Source organism: Triticum aestivum, chromosome 3A (assembly GCF_018294505.1).
Source record: "Triticum aestivum cultivar Chinese Spring chromosome 3A, IWGSC CS RefSeq v2.1, whole genome shotgun sequence".
NCBI classification, from domain to species: Eukaryota; Viridiplantae; Streptophyta; class Magnoliopsida; order Poales; family Poaceae; genus Triticum; species Triticum aestivum.
Window position 1 is genome coordinate 63,845,278 of NC_057800.1, and position 15,116 is coordinate 63,860,393.

General features: G+C 45.0%; 1 protein-coding gene across 1 annotated transcript; it reads left to right on the forward strand.

Moving 5' to 3' along the window:
* Window positions 1–11,372: 11,372 nt before the first annotated feature.
* On the forward strand, window positions 11,373–14,743 carry LOC123060310 (protein usf). The gene is made up of 5 exons (XM_044482968.1): window positions 11,373–11,601; window positions 12,034–12,176; window positions 12,345–12,474; window positions 13,627–13,818; window positions 14,251–14,743. Exons 1-5 carry the CDS (start codon window positions 11,452–11,454, stop codon window positions 14,461–14,463), a joined length of 828 nt encoding a protein of 275 aa, XP_044338903.1. The 5' UTR covers window positions 11,373–11,451; the 3' UTR covers window positions 14,464–14,743.
* The last annotated feature ends 373 nt before the right edge of the window (window positions 14,744–15,116 follow it).

Consider the following 15,116-nt stretch of genomic DNA (forward strand, 5'->3'; position numbering starts at 1 on the left):
ATGGCTTGAAGCCATGAAATCCGAGATAGAATCCATGTATGAAAACAAAGTATGGACTTTGACAGACTTGCCCGATGATCGGCGAGCGATAGAAAACAAATGGATTTTTAAGAAGAAGACGGACGCGGATGGTAATGTTACCATTTATAAGGCTCGACTTGTCGCTAAGGGTTATCGACAAGTTCAAGGGATTGACTACGACGAGACTTTCTCTCCCGTAGCGAAGCTGAAGTCCGTCCGAATCATGTTAGCAATTGCCGCATACTATGATTATGAGATATGGCAGATGGACGTCAAAACAGCATTCCTTAACGGGCATCTTAAGGAAGAACTGTATATGATGCAGCCGGAAGGTTTTGTCGATCCTCGGAACGCTAACAAAGTATGCAAGCTCCAGCGATCCATTTATGGACTGGTGCAAGCATCTCGGAGTTGGAACATTCGCTTTGATGAGATGATCAAAGCGTTTGGGTTTATGCAGACTTATGGAGAAGCCTGCGTTTACAAGAAAGTGAGTGGGAGCTCTGTAGCATTTCTCATATTATATGTAGATGACATACTCTTGATGGGAAATAATATAGAATTTCTGGACAGCATTAAGGCCTACTTGAATAAGTGTTTTTCAATGAAGGACCTTGGAGAAGCTGCTTATATATTAGGCATCAAGATCTATAGAGATAGATCGAGACGCCTCATAGGTCTTTCACAAAGCACATACCTTGATAAGATTTTGAAGAGGTTCAAAATGGATCAGTCCAAGAAGGGGTTCTTGCCTATGTTACAAGGTGTGAGACTGAGCTCGGCTCAGTCACCGACCACGGCAAAAGATAAAGAAGAGATGAGTGTCATCCCCTATGCTTCAGCCATAGGATCTATTATGTATGCCATGCTGTGTACCAGACCCGATGTAAACCTTGCCGTAAGTTTGGTAGCAAGATACCAAAGTAATCCCGGCAAGGAACACTGGACAGCGGTCAAGAATATCCTGAAGTACCTGAAAAGGACGAAGGACATGTTTCTCGTTTATGGAGGAGACGAAGAGCTCGTCGTAAAGGGTTACGTCGACGCTAGCTTCGACTCAGATCTGGATGACTCTAAGTCACAAACCGGATACGTGTATATGTTGAATGGTGGAGCAGTAAGCTGGTGCAGCTGCAAGCAGAGCGTCGTGGCGGGATCTACGTGTGAAGCGGAGTACATGGCAGCCTCGGAGGCAGCGCATGAAGCGATTTGGGTGAAGGAGTTCATCACCGACCTAGGAGTCATACCCAATGCGTCGGGGCCGATCAAACTCTTCTGTGACAACACTGGAGCTATTGCCCTCGCCAAGGAGCCCAGGTTTCACAAGAAGACCAGGCACATCAAGCGTCGTTTCAACTCCATCCGTGAAAATGTTCAAGATGGAGACATAGAGATTTGCAAAGTGCACACGGATCTGAATGTCGCAGATCCGCTGACTAAACCTCTCTCGCGTGCAAAACATGATCAACACCAGAACTCTATGGGTGTTCGATTCATCACAATGTAACTAGATTGGTGACTCTAGTGCAAGTGGGAGACTGTTGGAAATATGCCCTAGAGGCAATAATAAAAGTATTATTATATTTCAATGTTCATGATAAATGTCTTTTATTCATGCTATAACTGTATTATCCGGAAATCGTAATACACGTGTGAATACTTAGACCACAATATGTCCCTGGTGAGCCTCTAGTTGACTAGCTCGTTGTGATCAACAGATAGTCATGGTTTCCTGACTATGGACATTGGATGTCGTTGATAACGGGATCACATCATTAGGAGAATGATGTGATGGACAAGACCCAATCCTAAGCATAGCATAAAAGATCGTGTAGTTCGTTTTGCTAGAGCTTTGCCAATGTCAAGTATCTCTTCCTTCGACCATGAGATCGTGTAACTCCCGGATACCGTAAGAGTGCCTTGGGTGTATCAAACGTCACAACGTAACTGGGTGACTATAAAGGTGCATTACAGGTATCTCCGAAAGTATCTGTTGGGTTGACACGGATCGAGACTGGGATTTGTCACTCCGTATGACGGAGAGGTATCTCTGGGCCCACTCGGTAATGCATCATCATAATGAGCTCAATGTGACCAAGGTGTTGGACACGGGATCATGCATTACGGTACGAGTAAAGTGACTTGCCGGTAACGAGACTGAACAAGGTATTGGGATACCGACGATCGAGTCTCGGGCAAGTAACGTACCGATTGACAAAGGGAATTGTATACAGGGTTTGATCGAATCCTCGACATCATGGTTCATCCGATGACAACATCGAGGAGCATGTGGGAGCCATCATGGGTATCCAGATCCCGCTGTTGGTTATTGACCTGAGAGCGTCTCGGTCATGTCTGCATGTCTCCCGAACCCGTAGGGTCTACACACTTAAGGTTCGGTGACGCTAGGGTTATTAGGAAGACTAGTATGTGACTACCGAATGTTGTTCGGAGTCCCGGATGGGATCCTGGACGTCACGAGGAGCTCCGGAAGGGTCCGGAGGTAAAGATTTATATATGGGAAGTTGTCAAACGGACACCGGGAAGTTTCGGGGTCATACCGGTATTGTACCGGGGCCACCGGAAGGGTTCCGGGGGTCCACCGGGAGGGGCCACCCCTCCCGGGGGGCCACATGGGCTGCGTGGGGCAGGGAGCCAGCCCCTGGTGGGCTGGGCGCACCCCCTCCCTTGGGCCCTTGCGCCTAGGGTTGAGGGGGGAACCCTAGAGGGGGCGCCCCCTTGGCTTGGGGGGCAAGCCACCCTCTCCCCCTCTCCCCTTGGCCGCCGCACCCCCCTAGATGGGTTCTAGGGGGCCGGCCCCCTTCTCCCTTCCCCCTATAAATAGAGGGGTGAGGGGAGGGCAGCCGCACCACCCTCCAAGGCGCAGCCCTCCCCTCCCCAACACCTCTCCTCCTTCGTTGTGTGCTTGGCGAAGCCCTATCGGAGTACTGCCTTTCCACCATCACCACGCCGTCGTGCTGCCGGTGAAGCTGTCTTCCTCAACCTCTCCTTCCCCCTTGCTGGATCAAGAAGGAGGAGACGTCTCCCGTCCCGTACGTGTGTTGAACGCGGAGGTGCTGTCCGTTCAGCACTTGGTCATCGGTGATTCGAATCACGTCGAGTACGACTCCATCATCACCTTGCAAGCTTCCGCACGCGATCTACAAGTGGTATGTAGATGCAAACTCTCTCCCTTGACTCGTTGCTTAGATGAACTCATAGATGGATCTTGGTGAAACCGTAGGAAAAATTTTAATTTTCTGCAACGTTCCCCAACAGAATTCCCATATTCATGACTACTTTTCGACCCTCTTTACATCTGAAGTGCAGCATACAAATCCCAGCTTATTGGAAAAAGTGCAGACCAAGGTCACCACCCAAATGAATGACTTTCTTTTGGCTCCTTTTTTGGCAGAGGATGTTAAAAAGGCAGTGTTTAGTATAGGGTATCTGAAAGCCCCTGGCCCGGATGGTATCCATGCTATCTTTTTCAAGAAGTTCTGGCACATCATTGGTCAGGATATATCGAATGAAGTGCTGCAAGCACTCAACTCCAGAAAGATACCTGATGACTGGAATAATACTGTCATTGTGATGACCCCGAAAGTTGAAACACCTGAGCTGGTGAGTCAATTTCATCCTATAAGCCTTTGTAATGTTCTCTATAAAATCATCTCTAAGATGTTAGCCTTGCGTTTGAAGAATATCCTGCCGGACATTATCTCTCCCACACAGAGCGCTTTTGTACCAGGAAGGATGATTACTGATAACATTTTAATTGCTTATGAATGTGTGCATAAGATCAAGAATAAGAGAGCTGGTAATGGTCTTTGTGCCGTAAAATTGGACATGCACAAAGCTTATGATAGAGTTGAATGGTCATTCTTGCATGATATGATGACCGCCCTGGGTTTTCATGAACACTGGATAGATATGATGATGGCATGTGTGACCTCTGTTAAGTACAAAGTAAGATTTAATTCTCAAGAGACAGAAGATGTTGTTCCCACCAAGGGTTTAAGGCAGGGAGACCCTATCTCCCCATACTTGTTCCTATTATGTGCGGAAGGTCTTTCTAGTTTACTGCAGTATGAAGAAGAAGCTGGTGGCATTGAAGGAATCAAAGTGTGCAGAAATGCATCGTCAGTATCACATCTCTTATTTGCTGACGATTCTTTGATTCTAGTGACAGCAGATACCTTAAATGCAGCTTCCTTACAGCATGCTCTAGATACCTATTGCCAAAGTTCGGGACAGATGGTGAGTTTAAACAAATCAAGTGTCTTTTTTAGCCCAAAACTTCGGCTGTGTCCAGAACTGAAATTTGCCAAATCCTTAATACTGATACTGAAGCATTATCCGATAAGTATCTTGGATTGCCTGCTATGGTGGGTGCAGACCGAAGTGATTACTTTAGACATTTCTGTGAAAGAATCAAGGAAAGGCTAAAAGGATGGATTGAAAAACAGCTTTCCACAGGAGGGAAGGAGATACTTATTAAATCTATTGCCCAAGCAATACCAGTTTTTGCAATGTCGGTATTTAGTATTCCTAAAGGGATATGCAAGGAGATCACAGACATGATTGCAGAGTTTTGGTGGGGAGATGATGAGGATCATAAAAGGATGCATTGGTACACGTGGTGGAAAATGTGCTACCCTAAAAATGAAGGTGGAATGGGTTTCAGGGACCTGTACTCTTTTAACTTGGCAATGCTTTCAAAGCAATGTTGGCGCCTAATTAATAATCCTGATTCCCTTTGCGCTCGGGTGTTAAAAGCTAAATATTATCCAAATGTTGATTTACTCCATGCAACACTTAAAAATGGGGCTTCGTTCACTAGGAACTGGAGACCTTCAAGCTTGGGTACATATGGCGCATTGGTACCGGAGAGAAAGTAAACATTTGGCAGGATCCATGGGTACCAGCAAGTCCAGACCGTAAGATAATCTCAAGCCGGGGTCAGTCTGTCCTAACTAAGGTGAGCGAACTGCTGGATCCTTATGAAGGAATATGGGATGAAGAGCTGTTAAGATCTATTTTTAACCCAGTTGATGTTCAAAGGATACTACAGATTCCAATTAATACTAGCTCTTTTGAGGACTTTATTGCATGGCACCCTGAACGTAATGGCATCTTCACGGTTCGATCAGCTTATACAGTTCAGTGGAATCGATCTTTCAGGGCACATGCAAATAGATCAGGGGTTCCAGCGGGCTCTGAAACTCCGGAGATTTGGAGGAAACTTTGGAAACTTACGATCCCACGTAAAATTTCAATATTCTGTTGGCGGGCGTTACATGGAATAATCCCCCTAAAATCGATTCTAGTTAATCGACATGTTGGAAGTGAAGACGGGTGCCCAATATGTCATGGAGCAGCTGAAGATATTAAACATCTTCTATTCGGTTGTACTCATGCGAAGGAACTATGGAGAAACTTGGGGATAATAGAAATTGTTGAACAGGCTATGGTGGGGCAGCGATCAGGTTCGGTGGTCCTGGAAAATCTGCTACTGATGGATGATCGACCTCTCGCTCTTAAGCCGGGCTTGGACGTCAAACAGGTGATAGCTGTGTGGGGGGTGGTACCTATGGTGGATCCGTCGTGAGTTAACACATAATGGTACACCTCCTCTACGCCCCAGATGGTCAATGTCTGTAATGGCTATCGCAAATAATTTTCAGGATGCAAATAAAAAACCCCGAGATAACCATATACAGAGATGGCTGAAACCTGATCCGAAGTTTGTAAAGGTGAATGTTGATGCAGCATTTTTTGAGAATGAGAGGGCGGGGGCAACAGCTGTTGTGATCAGAGATGAGAAAGGGAACTTCCTGGCAGCCCAATGTAAATTCTTACCCTATGCTGTTGATGTGGTATCTTCTGAAGCTCAAGCGATGAGGGATGGACTTGTGCTTGCAAATTCCTTGGGGTTCCCTAGAGTGGAAGCTGAATCAGACTCGACAACGGTGATTGAATAGTGCTCAGGCCAAAACAGATGGTGGGATGTGGCAGCAGTGATCTTCGCGGAGTGCGTGGAAGTGGCATCGCTGATTGGGAAGGTTAGCTTTAGGCATTGTGGTCGTGAAACGAACCAAGTAGCTCATGTGCTAGCAAATTATTCTTTTTGTAATAAGCTTAGTAGGAGTTGGGTTAACGATCCTCCTGATTGTGTTATCCCCAAACTCTTGGATGATGTAATTTCGATTTAATACGCAATAAAGCTAGCCATGATGGCCTTTCCTAAAAAAAACGATGTGGGACATAATTGGGTCACCTACAGGACTTGCCCTCATGGAGGGCGCCACATGCAAAGTCGTAGGAGGGGTAAATGCAGATAGTAGGAAATATAGTTCATAAAGAACTTCGTGCGACTAATTTGATGTTCTAGTCGTAAATATATTTTCTATAGACTTGGTCGAACTTAATATATTTTCAATAGACCTGGTCAAACTTAAACAAGTTTGACTTAGTACAAACCCAGAATTTCAATCAGTAGCTAATATTTTTCACTGCCAACTGGTAGCTAGCTCATGGTTAAACTAGTAGCCGGCCTCAGCCCTGGCTTTCTTGTACTTAGTGTTAGTTGCAGCGATTGGAACTTGCAGAGTAGCTAATTAACCAGGACACAACACCTCTAATCCCGTGGAAGATGGTAATTCCAACTAGTGGAACTTACAGAGTATTTACATCAGAATTAGGGCTTCCATTTGGGTTTGGGGCAAGCAAATGCCATGCATTGTAAGTTCTATTGCCTGATAAAAAAACAGCGGAATATGCCTTTCTGTTCTTCAATCACAGCGATTAACTAATAGTGTTGCTGCACGCATAGGCAAGAGGGCAAGCTTCGGATAACCTTCGCTGACGAAGTTGTAAAAGCAACTGAGTTCATCTACGAGCAAAAAAGCTATTGCTGTCACGTACTTCAACCCTTCAAGCCAATCAACCTACACCCAGCGACGATTTGGCAGTTTTAGGATAGGGGTTCTTTTAGATATGCCCTAAGAGTATTAAGAATGTGCAGCACTCTCTCGACCGACTCACCCAGTGCATACAAAGATTTACCCGTGGCAGAGCGCTCCGCCCGCAGCTTAGTAACCTTCTTCTCGCTGGAAGACACCCTTTCCTTGCACAGTTTCAACTTGCGCTTTGTCCTTCGAACACGGAGCTTGGCATCTTTGAGTTGAGCCCGAACATCCTTCAGCTCCTTTTGGGCCGCCATGCAGGATTCGCTCAACGACTCCACTTTCTTGATCAAAGAAGGAACCAGGTCGTCTTCCGCCGCCAATTTGTCCACCTAAAACAAAGGGAGCCCGAAATAAGAGAATGTGTATGTGTATGGCCTTTCGTGTTTCTAGCTTCCATGATTTTGGGGAGAGGATATGCCCAGACCAAAAGAATAGGGATGTCCACAAGCAAAGCCAAATGGTCATCAAAACTTAGTAGGACATAGTTAGTTTCTTTTACAATAACTGTTCTTTTACAATAACTGTTATTCACAAACATGAATCCCTAGCAGCACTATCGGAAAAAAAAATGTTTTGCATCTAAATTTAGTGCTGGCTTTTACAAGTAATTTCAGCACCAACTAAAATGCAGATACCCGTGGTACGAAATATACTTAAATTACTAACAGAAACATAACATAACCAAAAGTCAAATGGACCCAATTGCATTCGGACATCCTTGAGAAAGTCGAAGGATTCCTCTAGGTCCAAACTAATACACCCTCCGTTCAAAAATATAAGATGTTGGATGTTTTAATATGGACTGCATACGGATCAAAATGAGTGAACAAACACATTCAAATGTGTCTGTATACATCTGATTCAGAAAAATTAAGATCTTATTTTTGTGAACGGACGGAGTAGTTTTCAATTGCACAAATATCTTGCCTAAATTGACATTATTCTCGGGGAGCTATTTTGGATCTTATTATGAATTGGAGTAATGCATTCAGAATCTGAGAGACAAAAAGATTGACATACTCTAATATCAACACAGCAGCCATGTTGTTGTTTCAATGGCAGAAAAGAAGTTGCCTCTCAACGTCATATTTGACACGCTGGTAATGAACCATAAGCTTAGCAGTCAAGAAAATACAATATTCACAACCAATGATCATAAATTATTTTTTGCCACATCTCCCCTATATTCAGGAGATCCATTCAATTATTCTAGTTGTTTTTACTCAATGTTTACTTCACACAAAGCTGACGCTATAAAATTCGGTGGAAGATCCAACATTTTTGAATAACATGAGAATCAACATTCTAAACCAGGCTTCTCATTTTGTACCCCGATAAATAAGGAACCATCCCCATTTCTACAAATCGTTAACCAAACACATGAATCAGTAGAAACTAAACGTTGGCTTTGTATTACAAGTCATTAACCAAACACAAAGGAATTTTGGCGGCTGCTCCGGGAGGTGGCGGCGTCTGGTCAACTTGATCCTGGAGGAGTGGGGAGAGAGGGCGGCGAGCTCGAGCAGGAAGAAGAAGGGCGGCATCTGCCATCTGGTGGATGGCGGCGGCGGCTGCTCCTCCACCGAGCGGGACTGCGGGATGGGAGGAAAAGGAGAACGAGCCCGAACGGCAAAACCCAATCAATACGTGAGGCTGGGACCTCGCAGCATGCGGCGCTCAGGAGTATTTAACAAAAACTATCATATTTCGTGAAACCGTGTCTACAAACTACCACTTTATAAATTTGTACCGAAAATTATCATTTTTTGTCTAATCTTTGACTAAAAACTACCATGTCGGAAAAGTGCCCAATTTGCCTCTTCTAAACGCCTTTCTGACAGGATGGACCCATATGTCGGCATTAATCTTCTTCCTCCTCTCTCTGGCATTTCCTCAAACACTTCGTGTGCACTCCGCCGCTCTGCCCCGCCACCTGCACCACCCTCCCTCCTAGCCGAGCCACCTGCTCGCCTTGGCCATGGCGGCCGCCGTCGTGCCAAGGCCTCGCCACCCCCGCTCGGGCGCTCTGGCGACACGGTGGTCATCAAGAGGATCTCAAGCAACGGGTCGCAGGGGATGCGCGAGTTCGTCGCCAAGGTGGCGAGCCTCGGGCGCATGCGGCACCGGAACCTAGTCAAGCCGTGCGGGTGGTGCAAGTGCGGGCAAGACCTGCTTCTAGTCTACGACTTCATGCCCAACGGCAGCCTCGACGCGCACCTGTTCGGCAGTGCCCGTGCCGGTGCGGGCACTGGCGTCGGCGTGTCCCCGTCGCCGGCGTTGCTCACGTGGGAGCAGCGTGTGAGGATCCTCAAGGGCGTCGCGTCCGGGCTGGTGTACCTGCACGAGGGGTGGGAGCAGGTGGTGGTGCACCGTGACGTCAAGGCCAGCAACGTGCTGCTGGGCGCGGACATGAGCGCGCGGCTCGGCGACTTCGGCCTCGCGCGCCTCTACGAGCACGACGCGGAAACCAACCTGCCACGACCCGCGTCGTCGGGGCGTTGGGCTACATGGCGCTGGAGCTCACCCGTGACTGGCAAGGCCACCACGGCGAGCGACGCGTTCGGTTTCGGCGGCCTGCTTCTCGAGGTGGCGAGCGGGCACCGGCCCATCGACCCCATCACCGGCGTGAACCTAGTGCCCTGGGTCCGAGACCACGGCATCAGGCGGCAGGGCCGAGCGGCGGGTGGTGAGGCCTTGGCACGACGACGACCGCCATGGCCAAGGCAAGCAGACGGCTCGGCTAGGAGGGAGGGCGGCGCAAGTGGCGGAGCAGAGCGGCGGAGTGCACATGAAGTGTTTGACGAAATGCCAGAGAGAGAGGAGGAAGAAGATTAGTGCTGACAGGTGGGCCCATCCTGTTAGAAAGGTGTTTAGAAGAGGCGAATCGGGCACTTTCCCGACATGGTAGGTTTTAGTCAAAAATTAGACAAAAAATGATAGTTTTCGACACAAATTTATAAAGTGATAGTTTGTAGACATGGTTCCACGAAATATGGTAGTTTTTTGTTAAATACTCGGCACTCAGCGAGCAAACGTGCCCAGCTCGAGCTTTGAGCTGGGCCATGTGCGGAGTGGAGCGCCCCTGTTTTTTGTTTGTTTTGTTTTTGATTCTTAACTTCAAAAAAAATTTCTCCCAAAAAAAACTTAAGAACAAATGTTAACGATTCCCGATCCGATTGAGACGTTCGGGATTTCAAAATAATGTTCCGAAATTTCAAAAAATATAATGAATTTGAAACATGTTCCTGGGTTTCAAAAATGTTCTGAATTTTTGAAAATGTTCATGAATTTGAAAAAAAATGTTCATGGAGCTCGCTTTTGCAACAAATCTCGCTCTTGCAGTTGATCTTCAAGTGCGTAGCTGTTTTATTGCGTCTGACTGTTGAAGTAGTCAGTGCCATGAACAATGGTAGCCGCTCCCACTATTGCACTATTCTCTCAGAGATCAATCAACGAAAGATGGACTTCACTGAGGTTCGTTTCAACCACGAAGGACAGGCCTCGAATTCGCATGCTCGGAGCTATTTTTATTTAAAGTTAGGATGCCAGTTATGGGTCCTGAACTCTCCAGACATTTCTATTGTGTCCAAGTTTATTGCTCAATAAAACAAGCTAGATTACAACTGAAACAAGCTAGATTACAACTGAAACATGCTCGGAGGTTGTCAATGCTATGAAACAATGTTAGCCGCTCCCACCATTGCACCATTCCCTCAGAGATCAATCAACGAAAGATGGACTTCACTGAAGTTCGTTTCAACCAAGAAGGACAAGCCTCGAATTCGCATGCTCGAAAAAAAATCGAATGCTCGGAGCTGTTTCTATTGTGTCCAAGTTTATTGGTCAATAAAACGAGCTAGATTACAAGTTTACAACTAAAAAAATAGTGCGGGCTGGTCACCCAAAGAACGACCTAAAATTCAATTCTTGTGCTTTTGCTTGTGTGTGAACTCTTAATACTTAGGCCTCTTTTGGTTCATAGGATAGGATTATCATAAGAATAGGAATCTTGTAAGAAACGAGATGACATGTATCTCAAATCCTATGAGTAGGAATAGAAAACAAGACGTCATTTGGTTGACACCAAAGGAATTTTTTCATTGAGTCTAGGCTCTTTTTTATTTTCCTATAAAATGCGAAGGATAGGAATCAATCCTATGTAGGAATAGGAATCCATTCCTATGAACCAAAGGGCTCTAAAGAAAAAAATCCTATAAAAATTCTATCCTCTACAATTTCTATGAAATTCCTACCAAAGGAGGCCTTAACATGTTTTTTAGGGGCAACAACTCTTAATATTTACCTTTTTTTTTAGCTCTGCTCGCCTCACTGGGCCTGGGAAATAAGCGTATCGGCCTCATCATCTGGTCGGACCAAGCCCACTATGTCGTCATCCAGTACCGCAGTGGTGGCGACGGACCAGCAGACTCTAGAAAACGCAGGGTAAAGCGGAGCGCCGATGGCCACAGCGCGACTACTGCTCCGAAGCGCCTCCCTGCTCCCCCTCCGCCGCTCGCCCCTGCACTCGTCCCGCTTCCAGCCCCGAGCCGCCATGGCCTCCGATGCCGCCAGCCAGTTCCAGAAGATCCAGATCCAGCGCGAGGACACGGTGAGACCTCCACCTCCCTTCTCTCTGTTGTTGCGCGAGGGCGCGCATCGAGGGTTCGAGGATGCCTTATCCCTTCTAGGCGAGTAGCGGTTTTCATCTTATTTGCACCTTCTCGGTGGATTGTAATTTATTAGGCCACTCAGAGTCTCATAGATGTCGGGAAATGTAATGTAAGTACCATACGGAACATCTTGTCTTGGAGTAGATACCCAGATTTATGCCACTAATTGACTCTCTGCGTAACCAGACAGATTTTCTGGATGCAGTGCGCTCCAATTTCACCTCTCACAAAGTTGCCACTTAATGGCATGCCAAACACACGGGCTAGCCAATTTTTCTGTAGAAAATCAAGCATGCCCATAATGTCGGTGCTTTTGCTCTGTATCTTGGTACATCTTACTGATAAACTGATGTGATGTTGTGTTTCTTCAGACGTTTGATGCCTATGTTGTTGGCAAAGAAAACGCTCCTGGAGTTGTAGTGTTGCAAGAGTGGTGGGGTGTTGACTATGAGGTCAAGAATCATGCCATCCATATTTCCCAGATCGGCGATGGATACAGAGCACTTATTCCAGAGTATGATGATATAATGCGCTCCTTGCTTTGCACCATTTGTTCTGTTCAAGATAAAGTATTATGAAACGGATGCTTCATAGAGTGTCACTACTCACTACTTCCTCAGAATATTATTGCTCAGTCAACTGCTTTTTGTGTTTACATATTTATTTATTTATTTATTTTCAGTTTGTACCGTGGGAAGGTTGCTTTGGAGGTAGCTGAAGCACAACATCTGATGGAAGGACTAGACTGGCAGGGTGCAATCAAGGATATTCAGGCTTCAGTTAAATGGCTGAAGGAAAATGGATCACCCAAGGTACTCTTTTTTATCTAACTTTGTTTAAATTTCAAGATTTTCTCTGTATGATGTTCTTACTCAAATTGTGCTATTGTGGGTAACATGATAATCATTATGATTAGTAGGTAGAAAGTGTGATGTCTTCTGCCTATTTGCCATCTGATCCGAATATGTTGATTGAGCCTCTTGCAGTAGTAAACTCCAGTGTGTTAAATCAATTGATCAGTAACACAAGATCAGTGAAAATGCAAGTGCTGCTGTCTTTATCCTTTCGGTATATTTGTTGTGCTACCTCCATGCAGCAATATCTGACATGTGACATGTCAGTATACATTTTGTTTGTTGGTTGCACAAGTCTTGTTGCATGATTTTGGTAGTTAACTAAATTTGTTAGACATGCCTATTAACTATCTAAGATGTAATTTTCTGTTAAAAAATCAGATTATGTCAGATGTGAGTGTATGAGTGGCAATTTTCATCGAAGAAGCATCATAAAATCAATTATCGGTGAGAAGAACCTTGGGGCACTACTTTCACACTTGAGAAATTATATAAATTTTTATTAGCGTGTACTTTGATCTGATCAGTTCTAACATGACAATCGGATGGAGGCAGTCGTAAGCTTTGAATTTTCGGGAAGCATCAAAGAATCAATTAGTCGGTTAGAACTTAGAACCTTGGGGCATTTCTGTCACACTTGACATCTTGTTATAAATTTTTATTTGCGTATACAATTATACATTCATCTGATCAGTTCTAACATGACAAATCAAATGGAGGTAATAGTAAGATTTTATTTTTTAAACCTAGTTGTAATTGCCGTGTTGACTAAAATGGCAAAATCGTGGTATTACACATTAGTCAAATGTTTCATAGGCTGAATGTCTCTTTGGTGTGGATTATAGATTTCTTCGACCATTTAATTTGTGCTAATCTGTACCTTATGAAGAGTTGGACTGTCTAGTTTATAAATTTATTCCATGTGTGCCAATAAACTCTGACCAAGTAACTAGTACGAATGTAGGACAATAAATATGCTTGTGTACCATAATATTCTGTCGTTAATTTGTTATGGACAAATAGCAACATATATATGTCATTTTTATGTTCTGTTGAAAACAGTACACATTGTAATGATTTGCCTACCTTTTTCTTCTTCTATTGTGTTAGGTTGGTGTTACTGGTTATTGCATGGGAGGTGCTTTGGCAATTGCAAGTGGAGTTTTGGTCCCAGAGGTTGATGCTGTTGTTGCTTTCTACGGGACGCCATCTTCGGAGCTTGCTGATGCTTCCAAGGCCCAGGCTCCAATCCAGGCTCATTTTGGGGAGCTTGACAGTTTTGTTGGGTTTGCAGATGTTACCGTAAGGCCTTTCTTTACCTTTCCGTTTCTGTTCATTGCTACTTTCCATAGGTTCATGTTGCTTTTTCGGTCTCGTTGTTGTGAAACAGTATCCAGGTCTATTTGTTTTCTGTACGAAATCATAAACTGGAAAACAGGCTCTTAATTCCTTCCATGTGGCAAATGGCGAATCAGTTTACTTTTTGGTAGTTATTTTATCCATTGTGTTTCATACACATCGGTGTAACTATAATTCGAAAGATGCATAAATTAACCTACCTATGGTCCTGCTGTCTCACTATCTATTGATATGTGACATGTGACAGACCGGCTAATGGGTTTGTAGCAGCTGATTTAACCTTTATGTGCATATAGTACTTATTATCATTGGATAATTATAGTACTTAATTTTGAAGTAGAAATACATGACATTGCTATGTGTGTGATGTTTCAGGCGGCCAAGTCGTTGGAGGAGAAGCTCAAGGCTTCTGGAGTGGCACATGAAGTCCACATATACCCTGGATGCTCACATGCCTTCATGAACGCATCGCCTGAGGCCGTCAAGAGGAGGAAGGGCATGGGTTTGACTGATGAGAATCAGGGAGCCATTGACCTGGCATGGTCCCGCTTCTCCACTTGGATGGGTCGTTTCCTGGGATCTGCATGAGCCATTACCATATCTTCCATATGGTCTCTGAATGATGTATGGGCGTGTGTCGGCTCGGAAGAATAAAATGTTTGGGCGCAATATGTAGCCAGTGCCCAATCTAGACACGCAGTGTGTTTGTGTTAGTAGTACTATATTCCAACTCGTCATTGTTTTGCCAGAATATCTTGAGGTACTTGATTGGAGTGGAAATGAAGCACTTACACTTGCGACTTTGCGAGCATGTCATATGAGTTTGTTTTGTGTTTTAATAAGCTTCAGCCGGGTGTTTTCTGGCCGATGGGTGATTGCATGGATTTTTAATTTTGAGGCAAGGGTAAGTGCATGGGTATCGTTCACGCTTCTGCAAGTTGCTGATTTGGTTGATGGACCTTAATGTTACTATCGCTAACTTTGTTCAATTTATTTCGCTCTGTAAATTTCCATAGGACAATTTTTTTTGTCAGTTCAGCAAGAAAGGCTAGTCCACGCGGGTGTCGGCAAAAGCATTTGCACGTCTTATGGTAAATATCACCACACTAGTAATTTCGCGGTCGCCTATTGTGGCCTTGTTGTGTTGACAAGGTGAGCTATGCTAGGATGGGCATTGCCGAAATTACCCTGGCGTATGACATGTTTGTATGGTGAACCAAGCTGCAAGAATAAGCAACGCT